General features: G+C 42.0%; 1 protein-coding gene across 11 annotated transcripts in view; it reads right to left on the bottom strand.

Annotated features, from left to right (window-relative positions):
* The window catches only part of PRUNE2 (prune homolog 2 with BCH domain), a 271726-nt gene that overhangs the window by 65209 nt on the left and 189254 nt on the right, over positions 1 to 17263 (bottom strand). Inside the window, exon 1 of one of the 11 annotated variants that reach the window (XM_060300828.1) lies at positions 8256 to 8512. The exons of 9 other annotated variants lie outside the window; for them this stretch is intronic. In XM_060300828.1, coding sequence (XP_060156811.1) covers positions 8256 to 8314 — 59 coding nt within the window. In that variant the 5' untranslated portion in view covers positions 8315 to 8512. Of the gene's footprint in view, positions 1 to 8002; positions 8141 to 8255; positions 8513 to 17263 lie in introns of those variants that run through there. One more of the 11 variants, XM_060300829.1, reaches the window with a different exon arrangement.

The following is a 17263-nucleotide window of genomic DNA, read 5'->3' as shown; positions in this document are numbered from 1 at the left end:
TTTTTTGCAGAAATAGAAAACTCCATCCTAAAACTCATATGAAATTTCAAGGGGTCCCAAATAGCCAAAACAATCTTGAAAAAGAAGAACAAATATGGATGTCTCACACTTCCTCACTTCAAAACTTATTACAAAGCTATAGTAATCAAAACAGAGTGGTACCACCATAAAGACAGAAACAAAGACCAAGGGAATAGAATAGAGAACCCAGAAATAAACCTACACATATATGGTCAAATGACTGACAAGGATACCAAGACCATTCAGTGGGGCAAGGACAGTCTCTTCAACAAATGACACTGGGAAGGACTTCCCTGGTGGCACAGTGGTTAAGAATCCACCTGCCAATGCAGGGGACATGGTTCAAGCCCTGGTCTGGGAAGATCCCACATGTTGCAGAGCAACTAAGCCCAGGCGCCACAGCTACTGAGCCTGTGCTCTAGAGCCCTCGAGCTATAACTACTGAGCCTGTGTGCCACAACTACTGAAGTCCGTGTGCCTAGAGCCCGTGCTCTGCAACAAGAGAAGCCACCGCAATGAGAAGCCCGTGCACCGCAACGAAGAGTAGCCCCCGCTTGCGGCAACTAGTGAAAGCCCACGCGCAGCAACGAAGGCCCAACGCAGCCATAAATAAATAAATAAAATTAAAAAACAAAAACAAATGACACTGGGAAAACAGGATATCCACATGCAAAAGAATGAAGGTGGATCCTTACCTTACACCATATACAGAAATTAACTTGAAATGGATTAAAGACCTAAAAGTAAGACCTAAAATTATAAAACTCCTAGGAGAAAACATAGCGGGGAAAGCATCATGACATTGGATTTGGCAATGATTTCTTGGATGTGACACCAAAAGCATAGCCAACAAAAGCAAAACTAGATTAACAGGACTACATCAAACTGGAGGCAGAGTTGGCTGCATACTCAACTCCAGGGCAGCTCTAGAGTCCCTAATACCCATTCCTGACCCTTGTTCTTATTTCCTCCCTCTTGCGATGGTTAGGGTGTAACAGATCTAGGTTAGCTGATGTCTTGGCAATGGGAAAATTCTGAATAACACTTCAGGTTTCAGCGTTCTTTGGGGACTCTGGACTCCCTTAGATCCCCAATTCAAAACTGAAAAGAAGTTCCTTCATACCTCTACCCCCAGCCTTATTCTCCTGCAAGGAGTTTCTCCTTAGACTTTCAGACCACAGACAACTAAGAAGAACCAATGCTCACAAATAGGGAGGCAAGGTGGTGTCAACAGGATCAACCCCCCTCTGCCTCTTATTAACCATGGAACTGAGGTAAAGTTAGCTGACCTCCCTAAGACTTAGTTTCTTCATCTGCAAAATGAGTATTATACGAGGAATAGTGTGAGATTTCAAAGATAATGAGTAAAGTGTTTGGCAAAAGTTCTACTATTTAATATTACTCTTACTATTATTAGAATATTTGGGGCTCAACAAGGCCTCCCATATTCACCGTGAATCTCCAAGGTGGTCGTGGAACCCCTGAAGTGACCCTTAGACTCAACATTTTCTTTTTCCTAGAAAGCCTGTTTATTGATTATTCTCTCCATGTATGTTTTAGTAAGTGGTGATACTCTCGATCAAGGAATCCATTATTAACCTAATTTTCTAACGGAGGAAGAGGTAAAAGATACTTATCACCTTCTATGGAATCTATCAACTTAAGACCAAAATTAACAGCAATAAATTTGGAAACAGTAAAATTTTTGGTTTGTATTTCATTGACGGTACTGCTGTTTCAACCTTATAAAGTAAAGCTGGGGTTTCCCTGGTGGCGCAGTGGTTGAGAGTCCGCCTGCCGATGCAGGGGACATAGGTTCGTGCCCCGGTCCGGGAATATCCCACATGTCGCGGAGCGGCTGGGCCCGTGAGCCATGGCCGCTGAGCCTGCGCGTCCGGAGCCTGTGCTCCGCAACGGGAGAGGCCACAACAGTGAGAGGCCCGCGTACTGAATTAAAAAAATAAAATAAAATAAAATAAAATAAAGTAAAGCCGTCTGCTTTCCAAATTCCAAAAATTAACATACTCCCCCCCCCAACCTTACCGTACTAACCAGTGCCCTTTGGTTTCTTTAGGACAAGGAAGGGTTAAAGGGTTGATTATGGATACACAGCTTTGAGTTGTGACCTTTCACACATTACGAATCACACCGAGTGGCCATTTACTTTACAGAGCAGTTTAAAGATTACGCAGTAGCCAAATTAACTTGTTCCACCCACCCTACTGGAGGAGAAAAAACCCAACACCCATAAAACTACTTCACTTGAGGCATGTGCCTGTAGACTCAACACTGAAGAATGACAAATGAAGTGTGGGGCTGGTCCACAGGAATTCCCAGCACATTCTTTGTTACGGCTGGATTCCTGCCCCCGCCTCCCAAATGCATGTGTTGAAATCCTAACCTCCAGTACCTCAGAATGTGAGTATACTTGGAGATAAGGTCTTTAAAGAGGTAATTAAGTTAAAATGAGGTCATTAGGGTGGGCCCTCATCTGATATGACAGGTGTCCTTATAGGAGGAGATTAGGACACAGGCATACACAGAAGGAAGACCAAGTGAAGCCAGGGGTGCAGACAGCCATCTACAAGCCAAGGAAAGAGGCCTCAGAAGCAGCCAATCCTGCCGACACCTTGATCTCAGAATTTCATCCTCCAGAATTGTGAAAAAAATGAATTTCTGTTATTTCAGCTACCCGGTCTGTGGTACTTTGTTATGGCAGCTCAAGCAAATGGATACAGTATCTGATCTCCTTCATCAGCACAGTTTCAAGGAGGAGAATCTCGGCTCTGGGAGGAGTATATCAGGCCTTCCGTTCTTCCTTTCTACTAGAAAGCCCTTCTACTGCTGCCTGACAGATCTGGCGGGAAGGAGAGAAGCCCACATCGGGTCCCTCGCGGCTGAAAGAAGCCATCACCTGTATTTACACATGCCCCACTGTACAGTATAATCACATTCTATGAAGCCAATTTATGAGACTTGATTAATTTCGTACTCTCCTCAGGGATACAGTCAGTAATCGTACAGCTATGCCACCTTCACAGGGAGAGCTGATTCTTTTAACTATTTCTTTTACATTGGTATGTCTTCATTGTATAAATGTAGACAGCTATTTAGGGAAAAAATGTGCTTATCTTTTTAAATAATTGCTGTTCACAGAATTATGGCATTATATGGGATTCCAAGACTCTGGTGTATGACTCACATTTTCTAGTTACCAGGTCCCTGCTGGTAAATAAAAGTTAGTATTGGGAAATAAAATGAACAGCCTAAGACCAGCCACCTACGACCAAGCAAATTAGAAACAAGCCTTGAGTCTATAACTGTGAAGTGCATGAAAATTTTGGTTGGAAGTTTCTCCTCGTAAATTCAGTCTCAGTTGTATCAAGAACATGATTCAGTTATATCAAGAACATGACCTGTGATCGTCCCTGAACTTAGTCTAATCAACAAAGAAAACTTCCCCACAGCTAGCCCAGGAATGGGGCTTTACTCCATCCCAAGCTTTCTTTCTTTCAGTTATCAATACCTTTCCAGAGATCAATAATCTCTCGCTATCCTCTCATCTCCATTGTACCTGCCCTCCTAACCGATCTTGTGCACAACTGCTCTCCTGAGATCACATGATGTTGGCTTTACTCCTGTTTTGTTTTAGAAAGAGCTATTTCTAGAACTTCCAACTTCATCAACCCTTTCCTGGGTGTTTCTGGGAGTTGGGCATAGAAAACCGTAATTGCTTAAGTGGCAACATTTTTATTCTCTTGCTTCATGGGCAATGGTAGCTTTATGAATGGGGTTTCCGTATTGGATTTGAACAGCAGTAAATCCTGTTTTTTTTTTTTTTTTTTTTTTTTTTGCGGTATGCGGGCCTCTCACTGTTGTGGCCTCTCCCGTTGTGGAGCACAGGGTCCGGACGCGCAGGCTCAGCAGCCATGGCTCACGGGCCCAGCCGCTCTGCGGCATGTGGGATCTTCCCAGACCGGGGCACGAACCCGTGTCCCCTGCATCGGCAGGCAGACTCTCAACCACTGCGCCACCAGGGAAGCCCAGTAAATCCTGTTTTTGAGGGCACTATAGGAAGCCTGTGTTCCTTTCTGAATTTTTGGATTGGAGGGACTTTGAGAGATCTCTGTCTCCAGGCAAAACTACCCCTAAACAATTCTGATTATCCCCCCTAGGGTTTCCAAACCAGTTTCCCATAAGCCTTGATAGATGTAGATTCTCTGGTACTCACTGTTTGTTTCCCAAGTTAGTATTCTTTCAGGTAGGAATTTAACAAACGGTTCAGTCCTAGAACCACGTGGCAAGTGTTAGTCTGGGGGAGGGTATATTACAAAGAGAATGGTTCAGACACACATTCTGCGTGTGTCTGAGAATTTAAAATCTAGGAGAATAAAGAGGAAAAGACATAGAAGTTCACACAAAACTGTGGGGTAAAACCCATGAGTGATAATCATGGAGTTTCAGAGATAGGAGTAGTTCCTCCACATGTGGGCAGAGTGGATAAACCTGGAAGTCTCCAGACAACAGGTAGCAGTTTTGGGGCTGGATCTTGTGGATAGGCTGGGGAAGGAGTGAGGACAGATTACATCTGAGCTCCCTTGTTCCCCTTCTCCCTTCTTTGTCCCCAGCCCCCATGCCCACTATCAAGACTCATTCTGATTTCTACTCTATGAGTCAGAATCTTCTTGGCACTTGTCAGGGGCACCATTCGGCCTGATCCCTGCCCTCAAAGGGCCACTGCCTAGGAAGGAAGGGGATGACTGGAAGAAAAAGTCACCATCCTCTTTACATCCCACTCCATGAGGTCCACCTCAGTAGATCTAGAGGCTTGCAGCCCTGCGCTCTTGCTAACAATGGAAGTGTCGTCATAGAAACCATGGCCGGGCGTTGGGACCGTGACCTGGTGCTGACTAATCAGATGTGGATTTAGCTTTCTGAAAGTGCTCCTGCCACAGTTGAGTCTATCTTGTTCAGATGAGAGAGCTTCATGCTTTTGTCACCTTGCTTATATTAACTTATATCGAGGGCAGCAAGGCTGCAGATTCTCAGTCATGAGGAATGAAACGATACCCCATCACAGGGTGCGCCAATTCTTCACTAGGCACCTCCTCAGAAGATTCTTATCTCCCTCAGCTTTCAAGCACTATGCCTTTCTTCCACATCTGCAGTTCTGTAATTGCCTCTCTTCTTTCCATCCTAGCAGGGTCAGTCCATTCTATTTCAGGTGGACTACCCCCTCTCCTCTTGCCTCCCATCTCTCCCACACCATCGCTAGTCTACTGCCAATCCAAACCCTCAACTCATAAAACACTGGCTTCCCACTGCCAACACATTTCATAAACATTTCTTTGACCCTCAGGGCTTTCCACCATTTAGATCAATCCACCACTAGCATCCCCCAATGCTCTACCTTTCAGACAACATGAGCTTCTAGTTTCCCAAGTCTTGTTGACAGTTCTCTTCCCTCTCTTGGTGTATATTCCCTTCTGCTGAAATATTCCTTCCCCCAACTATTGAATCCACCTCATCCATGAATCCTGTATTTACTTCTCTACAATAAAGGAGGAGCAAGGCTCTCCCAACTTGGAGGTCCCAGAGCCCCTCAGTTCCACCTCTTATGGAATTCACTTTACTCCGCCTTTTGCAAGCCATTTGTTTTGCCTTTGTATCACATGCAGTCTTTAGGGGTAGATAGCATCTTGTTCATAATAAATGCACAAGCTCTGAGAATACAGTCCAGTTCCATTTCCCCCAAATTTCTAAGGGTCGTAAAGGGATTAGGAAATGCTACCTTACCCTTAAAATAGAAGAGTAGTAGCGGTTTTTGTGTTTTTTTTTTTTTAAGCTCTGAGAAATGTAAATGCATGGGCCAGGTTTTGCTAAGGGCTTTTCAAAGGCCTGGGGTGAAAGGAAATAGCATGAGATCAAGAGCTGGCCACCTGGGTTCTGATCCTGGCCCAGCCACTGACTGTGACCTTGAGTCAATCCCTCACTCTAACTGGAGCTCATTTGCTTGCTTATAAACTGAGGAAGCGAGTCAAAATGAATTCTACAATTTGTTTCGGCTTATCTTACCTTAGCAATTGAAACTCAGGATGCAAGAATAATACGGAGAATCACACAACTATCAAAACCCCAGGCAAATGGCTTAACAGAGCCTTCAAATGATCATGGTGTTCAGACAGGGGTATCCATTCCTGCCTCTTCTCCTGCAACCCTTTTGCACACCTATCCACCACTACCCCATGACTCCAGCCATTATTAATCCAGAAAAAAGCTGTACCCAAATGTTCTTTGTCAACTCTGATACAGACAGGATACCAGGGACAGAATGTCCTTCACTACTTTCCCCTCTGCCCCTTCTCATCCCTTCCCCTCTCCCCCAACTATCCCACTGACTAGAATGGATAAGGGATTGAGAACTCATCCCAAATTCAAATACTACTCTAGCAGGAAGTTGATTTGAGTAAAGCCACCGTCTGCAAAATCTTGGCATGTCAAAGCAATTCCAGGCTAGCGAAGAAGAAAAAAAATAAGCTTTTATTTGCTGTAGGTGAACTCAAGCTTTCCTGTCATAACCTATATCGAGTACCTGAACCTATGTGCAAACCCCGCACTGTCTTCTAGCTTGCTAGAAAGTATGAAGTCTAAAGGTCAAAAAAGTATCATGATCCTTTATTTAATAAGAGATAAATCCTTCCCTGAGTACAAAGACATTCGAGAATGAAAAACCAAATGGAAATTCACTGGAAAGTACCAAAGAGAGCCCTAACCATTGGGAAAAAGTTAATTTGACTTCTTGTTAATAGGAAGGAGAATCTGGCTCATTACCCTTAAGCACCTATGAAGCTTTAGATCTTATTTAGGATATAAAGGGTAACTTTGCATTACAAAGCGAAATCTCCTGGGGATGTTTAGGTGCTGCTGACTGTGCATGACAACAGCCAGTCTTGTTTATTTGTCTTTGAGTTGCAGAGCAAGGTCCGAGCCATTTTAAAGTACAGAGCTTTCACTAGCCTGCATAAGTATAATATATTGATAGAGGTGCTCCCGGAAAGGCACTTTTTTTCTCCCAGATAATGTCTCTTTAAATTAACAGAAAGATCATGGATCATTTTTTTTTAATTACCAGGAAGTTTCATCTAATAATTCCAGTTTTTACATTCTGTGAATATTACCAATTATGATTTTAAGAAGACTTTCATCAAATGAACATTTTGAAGTGGGCTCATTCGGTGGTAGCTTCTATTTTTCTCTCTAGGAGGGGGTCGGGGGACCATCTGGTGGGAAATGAGCCCAGAAGCTGTGCTCGAATAGCAGTTTACATAAGATCCGCAGCACATTAACAGTTCCTATGCAAGAAGGGGGGCAGTTTATAGAGATGATGTCCCCCCTCCCCCTTAAGTCACCATGACAGGTGATTTGCCATGACACTGATCTCAGGCAGAATCACACTTTAAATCACTCCTTCTAGATGGGAGCCTTGTTTTTTTTGGTTTCCACAGAGGAATTCCATAACCTATGTATTTCTTGTTTGAAATTAACCAGGTGATAATTTTTTTCTAGTTTCTCACATAACTTAGTTTCTCAGTAAAATACTGATATTCTCTAAGTAGCGTATCCTGTCTCGATTTTGAAAAAGCAATAGAAAACAACATAAGCCCATTTTTGAGGATGACCTATTTCTGCAGCTTGGAACTTAGGGAAGGTTTAAAGGTTACAAGATTCATCAGAAAAAAAGAGAAATGTATGTTACTAGCGTCAATGACTATTAGCAATAACATAAAAAATAAAAATGCCACTGTACCAGGGCCACTCTGCTTGTCAAATAATCCAAACAGACATTTCAATACCCATCAGACGAGAGTCCTAAACGGTTTCCCAACTGTCATTTTTTTAAAATTTTCTATCTCCATTTTCATCATAGACATAAAGGAATAAAAAATGTTTATAGCCGTGCAGAATCTGTTTAACTAATTACCTGGTCACCAAGGGAGGGGCAGGAGATAGCTTACAGGACCACAAGCCCTTCCAGTAAGAGATGATACAGAGTGAAATGCAGCTGCCAGCTGTCACTTGCGAGGGGCTGGGCAGAGCTCTGCATCCTGTCACCCCCTTCCCTCTCCCCCTCCAACTTCCCAGCTGCAATAGCCCAGTCTGTGAAAGCAACACCCTCCATTGCAATCCGACCTCCCACAGCCCATCCTCCTAAAGCCGCACCGGGACCCACCTACCTTCTGAGGACAGAGCAGGCTGGAGAGTGAGAAGAATGCTTGGTTACTGCCCTCAGCATCCCCTGTCTGGAGCACTTAACTGGAAATACGGAGTCGCCTCCATTTTCTGGTCACGTGATCACGGGCACATCTAAATAAGGACGATCACCTGCCTCTCAGATCTCCCAGTGAGCCCATCACCACTGCTGCTCTGCTCCAGCTGGGGGATGGAGCCTGGGCTGTGAAGAGTTTCTTTTGGGGAATATAAAATACTCTTTCACGCAGGTTGTGGAGTCAGAAATGCCCCTTGATTTTTGTGTCTGCTCAGGAAAACTGCTGTCACTCCTGTTCCTGAGTGAGACTGGATGTGAATGGGCTCAAAGCACAGAATGGAAGGAATTTAGTTCCCCTGAAACCTCTTTTTTAAAAAATCCTGCAGCTTCACGGCACACCCAGTGAGATGGTGGTGTAATTATTTTCATTTCATAGACAGTGGTTAAAACCCTAATAAAAATGGACTATGGAAGCATAGCAAGATAAATAAAGAAGTCCAGTTGGAGATTCTAGAGAAAGTTAGGATGTTTGCCCAAGATCCACACAGCTTTGACTATTGAGAAATAAAGCCATGTGACCAGTAAGCATTCAGGCTCTGGAGTCACAAGGCCTGAGTTTGAATCTAACTTCCGCTACTTATTAGCGAGTTTGGACCAGTTACTAAACTGCCTGGTACCTCAGACTGCTGACTCACCAATGGACAATACTAACAATGTTACTTTAAAGCAAGATAACTTAGAGATTTTAGAGAGACTGGGTTAAAATAACTCACCATAAAGGTTAGCTACTATTATTAATTCTAAAAATGCCAACAGAAATATTTGATGGAGTTAAGTCAAATGAAATGTGAATGAAAAGCTTACATACTAGAAAAGCGTACATTGATTAGTTTGATCTTCAAAGGAAAAGAATACGTTATCAGACAAATCAAACAAAGACTTCTGATCATGATCAGGCAAAATGTCAATGTGAAAAGTAACTACAGGCACCATCCTCAGAACTAGGTTGTTAGAAATCCCATATTATATGACCTTTTTCCTTTTTTGGCGGGGTAGTGGGTAGGTGGGTTGGGGAGGGCGCTATGGTGGAACAGGGGGATGTGGCAGTTTTCAGTAACCTCCGATTGAGCTAACTCCAAGAAAACAGGAAAGTGAATTACTCAGCAGAGAACCTGGCCACGGTAAATACTTAAGAAATGTTAGCTCCTATTCTTAAAATGAAGGGCACGCCTCGTCTTCTCCATGGCTGTGGGGCTGGTGAGGGGGCAGTGGGGAAGGGAGAAGAGGAAAAAGTGAATTTTTCTCTCTCTACTTAAACTAAAAGCCTACAAAATTCTTCCAAATTATAAGCAGTTATGAAAATAATTTCTCATGTGCTTTCTATCGTTCAGCAATGGAGAACTGGGGGTGGGGCCATTAGGGGGTCATGACTTTTTCAGCGTTCAGCAAAAACTTAGTACCGTTCCCGAAGCCAAGATGAACCAGAAATCGGCAGGGGAAAATGGATGGCTTCAGAGCTGGTTGTACCCTGGGTGTCCAGGGTGAAGGCTAAACATGGGGTCTCTTCTTTGTGAAGTGTGGCTCGTTAGGAGTTTCCCTCCTCAGGTGGAAAAAAGTAGCAGTTGGAGCTACAGAAATAGGAGTCACATGCTGTAGAACAGACACTGTAATTGAACCTACCCTTAGTATCTGCTTTAAAAGTCAACAGTTGAGAGAGAAAGTGATTTATTGTCATCAGGCCAATCGTAGAATACCTTCAAAACATTTAAGTAGCACTTCATTAAATGGGGAAATATGGGACATCTGTTAACACCAACGATCCTTCCTCTTGTCTTACAGGATGTTCTCTCAGACATGTTTTGTCAAGGCAAAATAGCTCAGCTCAGTGTCGGCTGGGCCCCTGAGGAAATATACTATCTTATTCATCCCACTGAAGCAGTTACAATGATTAAAAAAAAAAAAAGAAGAATTCCTATTTAAATGCAATAAGTAGCATTCTGATTATTACATGGACGAAAAGGGCATGGTAGATGTCAGTCCAGGGGATTTTTATTCTGTGAGAGCCTAATACTTTCAAATGATCATTTAATGAATTGAAGTTTAAAAAAGCAAAAATAAAAAAAGTCTTTGAAGATTATGTATGGTCAAGTACTACTGGAGTTGATGATGTAACAGATGATTAAGTAAACAGAATAATTTTTTCTCTCTGGAGATTCAAACTGGTATAAGGCAATGGATAACAAAGGCAAAACAAAAAACAAAACAACCAAAACAACTGAACAGGCACACCTGTTTTTCTCCATGAGGCTGAGTGAAGTGGGTAACAGCACTCTAAGCAAAATGAAAGGCTATAAGAATCTTGGAAGCACTATAATGAAGAAGAAATGTACCAGAACACTAAAAATAGATAACTATGGTCTCAAATTTCAAAAGAAGGGGAAAGATGGATTTTGCAACATTAGAAAATATGCATATTCCTGTTATGAACTGAATGTTTGTGCCCTCCCCTCAATTCATCAGTTGAGCCTCTCCCTGTGTGATGGTTCATCAGTTGAGCCTCTCCCTGTGTGAGGTGGGGGCCTTTGGGAAGTAATTAGGATTAGGTGAGGTGAGGAGGGTGAGGCACTCATGAGTGGAATTAGTGCCCTTATAAAAAAACCCAGAGAGCTCTCTCATTCTTTCTACTATTCGAGGATACAGTGAGAAGTTGGAAGCCTGAAACCTGGAAGAGGGCTCTAACCAGAATCCAACCATGCTGGCACCCTGATTTTGAATTTCCAACCTCCAGGACTTTGAGAAATAAATTTGTACTGTTTGTAAGCCACCCAATCAATCTATGGTAATCTGTTATAGTAGCCTGAACTAAAGCACTACCAAGCTAAATCTAGCACATCTCCCTCGGAAAAGGAAGAGTAAACACCAGTAATTATTTTTAGTAAAAGCCAATTATGTTGGACGAACTTGACTTTCTTTTCCATTCCTTCAATCAGGTGTATTTATGAGGTGCCTCAACATGTGGCAAGGGTTGCTCTAAGCACTAGGGGTACAGCAGTGAACAAGACAAACCAAATGTCTGCTTTCCTGGAGGGTCCATTCTCATGTGTGGAGACACACACGACAAAATCAATTAAACAGATAAACAGATCTTTTCAGACAGAAAAAAAGAAAAAAAAGTGGTAGGAAGAAAATGAAGCAGGGCTATGGGATGGAGCACAGTTCTCAGCCTTGGCACTGTTGGCCCTTGGGGCTGGATAATCCTGTGTCCCGCGGGGCGCTCTTGTGATTGTTGGATGTGTAGCAGCATTTGTGACCTCTACCCATAGATGGCAGTAGCATTACCCGAGTTGTGGCAATCAAAAATGTCTCCAGGTATTGCTAGACGTTCCCTAGGTGGGAGGGGCAAACTAGAATAACTAGTTCTTGAAACTAGTTATTGAAAACTAGAATAACTTGGTGGTACAGTTATTGCTACTGTAGATGGAGCAGTTAGAGGAGGTCTCTCTGGGGAACCCCAAACCATGAGAATAAGCCAGCCATGTCAGGAGAGTTCTAGACAGAGAGTTACAGCTGGCAGTAAATCACTAAATTGGAAGAGTCTGGCGGGCAAGACTGAGGGCTGGTAGAGAGAGTGGTCTTGGTGATCACAGACGTAAGCAGCAACTGGGGGACACAGGGCCTTACAGACTATAGTTAAGAATAAGAATTTTATTGCAAAATAAATGAGAAGACATTGGAGGGTTTTAAAAAGATAGGTACCAAAAGAATGATATTCTCATTTGAAAGACTCACTCAAGCCAGTGAATGGAGAATGGACTGTAGGACCAGGTTGGCAGGATGGAGACAGGAGTCTGGTTGAAAGACCCAAATAGGCTGCCCAGGGCAGGGCTGCCACATAAGGTTGGGTGGATTGTGTGTGTACTGGGTTGATGGTTTATAGATAGGAAACTGGGGCTCAGGTAAGTAGTTATACTCAGCTGGTTACATTATAATAAAGTTGAGAAGGAGGCCACCTCCAATATGGTTAGATGAAAGATCCAGGTCTGACAAACAATTCCAGTCTCCAATTTCCCTCTTGCCCTGGAATTGGAAGTTAGCAGTAGGGAAATGTATCATGGCACTCCATGAACTTGTAGTTCAGTTATGGACATGTTGGCAGAAGTAAATGGTGATTGGTGCTCAGTGGCAAAAACAGGGACCTCTGAGATAAACAGAAAGAACACGAAACATACGAACAAGAAGAAAGCCAGTATAGCAATATTAATATCAGGGAGAAAAAAGAGATGAAAGCAAAATTTAATAAAGTAGAAAACAAGCAAACAAAAACAAAAGGAAAAGATTAACGAAAGCAAATCTAGTTATTAGAAAAGACTAATAATATGAACCCATCTCTAGAAAGATTGAACAAGGAAAAAAGAGAGACGATACAAATAGATAATATTAGGGATAAAAGAATTATATAACCAACTACAGATATAGTAGAGATTGAAAACTAGTAAGAGAATATGAACAATTTTATTCCAAAACCTTTGAAAACTTTGACGAACAATTTTCTAGAAAAATATTAAATAGCAAAGTTGATGCAGAAAGAATTAGAAAACCTGAACAGACCAGTAATCATTAAGAAATCACATTACTAGTAAAATATCTATCCCCCAAATAAGGAATAGGCACAGACAATTCTACAAATATTACCTAATTCTCACGTATTAGAGAAACCCCCTGGCTTATACAAGTTATTCTAAAGAACAGAAGAAAAGGAAGACTCCCTAGTTTGTTTTATGGTGTCAGTACAACTTTGATTCCTAAACCAGACAAGAGCTTGTGTGATGAAGGAAAATCATAGGCCAGTGTCAATTAGGAAAATCTAAATTACTTCCCATGGTAGAGGGAAACTAAATACTGCACTGAAGTTTCTAAAATTCACCCATCTAAATGACTTCACCATCCCCCTTTCAATTTATATTTGACTTTAAGTTACAACTTCAGTATAAATGCTGTTTAAGGTAGTCTGGGATATAAAGATGTGTAAGCCTCAAGTGGCTTACATCCAGATAGGTTAAGAGAGTCTCTAGTAAATATAACATGAGGCAGAATGTGAGGACGGCCACAAAAAGGTTCAAAGTACAATGAGATTCAGGAGATGGAGGGATTCCTTCTGTTTGATAAGACTGGAGAATGTTTTAGGAAGGAAGAGACATTTGGTCTGGGTCTTAAATGAAGAGTGGAATTTCAATATGCAGGAAACAAGATGGAGGAGCAAGGAATTAAAAGAGGTGCCAAGGGCCTCCCCTGGTGGCGCAGTGGTTGAGAGTCCGCCTGCCGATGCAGGGGACACGGGTTCGTGCCCCGGTCCGGGAGGATCCTACATGCCGCGGAGCGGCTGGGCCCGTGAGCCATGGCCGCTGAGCCTGCGCGTCCGGAGCCTGTGCTCCGCAACGGGAGAGGCCACAACAGTGAGAGGCCCGTGTACCACCAAAAAAAAAAAAAAAAAAAAAAGGTGCCAAGATAAGAGCAAAGAGGCAAGAAAAAAAAAGTCTCTTCAGGGCAAATGTGAACATTTCTATGACGAGGATATATGTGCTTATTTATACTTCCACTTTAAGACAAAGCTAGTAGATATATAAAAACCCACCACCACCATATGACTTAAAAATAGCTGGGAAAAAAAAAAGAGTGACAGGATCACAACACGAAATTAAGACTTAGAGTAATACAATAAAATACATATTCCAGAATTCTATACATTTGATACTAGTAAGTGATAAACTTGGCTGTGAAATATAAACTTCCAAGGAGTCAACTCAAAGGGATAAACATGATCAATTACATAAATGTTATTAAATAAAGTCACATTATTTAACTAATAGTCAAGATGGAGATTGGATTGGATTTGCTCATGAGAGCACAGATATTCTGATTAGAAAATCATGGTCTCAGTAATATCCTTGGCATAGAGATGAGTTTCACTGGGCTGACCTAACGTTTTCCATCAAGATAAGCCAATGACCTACAACAAAAACAAAACAGAATAAAGAAACTGTGTGGGATCCTCCGCAACTTGGTACAGGTACATAGTTCTCTGCTGCCTGGGCTTAATCCAGGGCACATTTTGGAACATGTAAAGGACCATTTGCATTACATATTTTTCACTCAATCTACCATAAATTCTGATTCTCAGTTGATTAACATTTCAGATAGTTTAAGGAGATGAATTAAAAATTTTACTCCCTGGAAGTTGGACAGCGCATGTAAATCAGTGGAGTTAGAACACACCCTCACACCATGCACAAAAATAAACTCAAAATGGCTTAAGAACTTAAAAATAAGACATGACACCATAAAACTCCTAGAGGAGAACATAGCAAAACGTTCTCTGACATAAATCGTACCAGTGTTTTCTTAGGTCAGTCTCCCAAGGCAATAGAAATAAAAACAAAAATAAACAAATGGGACCTAACCAAACTTATAAGCTTTTGCACAGCAAAGGAAACCATAGACAAAATTGAAAGACAACCTACAGACTGGGAGAAAATATTTGCAAATGATATGCCTGACAAGGGCTTAACTTCCAAAATATACAAACAACTCATACAACTCAATAACAAAAAAACAAACAACCCAATCAGAAAATGGACAGAAGGCCTAAATAGATATTTCTCCAAAGACATACAGATGGTCAACAGGCACATGAAAAGATGCTCCACATCGCTAATTATCAGAGAAATGCAAATCAAAACTACAATGAGGTACCACCTCACACCAGTCAGAATGGCCATCATTAAAAAGTCTACAAATAACAAATGCCGTAGAGGGTGTGGAGAAGAGGGAACCCTCCTACACTGTTGGTGGGAATGTAAGTTGGTGCAGCCACTGTGGAAAACAGTACAGAGGTTCCTCAGAAAACTAAAAATAGAGTTACTGTATGATCCAGCAGTACCATTCCTGAGCACGTATCTGGACAAAACTGTAATTCGAAAAGATACATGCACCCCTATGTTCATAGCAGCATTATTCACAATAGCCAAGACATGGAAACAACCTAAATGTCCATCGACAAATGAATGGATAAAGATGTACACATTGTACATATGTACAATGGAAGACTACTCAGCCATAAAAAGCAATGAAATAATGCTATTTACAGCAACATAGATGGACCTAGAGATTATCGTACTAAGTGAAATAAGTCAGAAAGAGAAAGACAAATACCATGTGATATCACTTATACGTGGAATCTAAAACATGACACAAATGAACTTATCTATGAAACAGAAATGGACTCACAGATATAGAGAACAGACTTGCGGTTGCCAAGGGGGAGAGAGGGTGTGGGAGGGATCGATTTGGCGTTTGGGATTAGCAGATACAAACTATTATATAGAGAATGAATGAACAAGGCCCTACTGTATAGCACAGGGAACTATATTCAATATCCTGTGATAAACCATAATAGAAAAGAATATTTTTTAAAAAGAGCATGTATATATATATATATATATATGTATAACTGAATCACTTTGCTGTTCAGCAGAAATTAACATTGTAAATCAATTATACTTCAATAAAATAAATTAAAAACAAATTTACTCCCCAGCCATTACCTAGAACCAAACTCTCTTATGTTGACAATTTTAAAAAGCCACATCCTTTAACCAACAGTTAAAATGGAGGGAAGGTGACATTCTAATTTCCTCCATCGGTATAGCTTGGATTTCTACAAAGGGTGACCCAATCCTAGATTGCGTTTTTGACAGCCTTTGTCCTAAAGGAACTCTCATATGTATCTTGAAAACAGATTGGAGATCCTCCAATGCACTGGAGGAGTACTTAACTAATCCTGTATGTTTATATAACTCAGTCCACTTTTCAGAACCTGAGCTTCCATCACTCTCCAATTAAGCCAGCTGTGCTGCCTAACTTCTGTTTGCTTCCGCAGGTCCACTTTCCTACTTTTTCCATGTTGCTCTCCTCCCTGGGAGGCTCCCTCATCTCACCCTCTAAATTCCCCTTCATTTTAACCAATGAGGGCCCCTGGCGGGAGATCAGAGGAGGAAGGAAGGAGGTTTCCTTCCTGTGGGAAGGTCTCAGGCTGGCTATGTCCCTCAACAGTAGGTCACAGCTCCTTGTAGGATGGCCCTTTCTACCCAAAATTCTCATTCTGGGTTCTGGGAATCACCACCTCCCCTCACCCCGAGGCCTAGGAATAATAGCTGTTCTGTTACTGTTCCTGGGTTATCACACTATTCCTTGTGAGTTCCTCCCAAGTTGCCACCATCTTTGTAAACACTCCCTTTATTAAATATTTCTCCAATTACCCTTATTCGAATGTGTCAGCTCTTTCCTGCTGGGTCCCTGATACGCTAGTCCATCTTGCTTTCAAAAGCCATGACTTCTTATCTTCCTCAAATGCCATCAGTTTTCATAAAGGTCTTTTTTTTCTCAAATCAGTTTTGACATTTTGCTATTCCAGCTGGAGAAGTACCTTGGATTTTTCCTCAAGCTAGAAGCCAACACAGTACAAAAGGGCTCCCCTGTGGGTGTTCCTCCTACAAGACAGCTGAGTTGTACCACCGCGTCTCGGCACTCCTGGCTTTTTCTCACTATAAAATTCCTCACCGCAAACAAGCACCATATCTATAGATATGCAGAAAACTTAAACGTACATTGAGAGGCCTGATTCCCTCGCCTGCCTCTGGCCTCTAGCCACTGGAGCTGGTCCCACACATCGCAGATGGAGAGCAGCTTACTGACGCAGCAGTAGCCGTCATGGACTTGCTGAGGTGGGAAATGCGTGTTCAAGAGGGAAAAAGAATTCAGTAGGTCACATGACAGTATGAAAAGTCAGAGGTGGGTTCTGACTCAGTTATTCCCAAAATCTCTCTTTGGGAAACTTTGGCTATTAAACTTGAGGTACTTTTCCATGGGACAATGGGAGAACAGGAATAAACACATCAACCTACAGAAGTTCCAAAAAAT

This window comes from Globicephala melas, chromosome 6, assembly GCF_963455315.2.
Source record: "Globicephala melas chromosome 6, mGloMel1.2, whole genome shotgun sequence".
Classification (NCBI taxonomy): domain Eukaryota; kingdom Metazoa; phylum Chordata; class Mammalia; order Artiodactyla; family Delphinidae; genus Globicephala; species Globicephala melas.
Note: the sequence above shows the minus strand (reverse complement) of the source record. Positions and strands in the feature narration are given on the sequence as shown.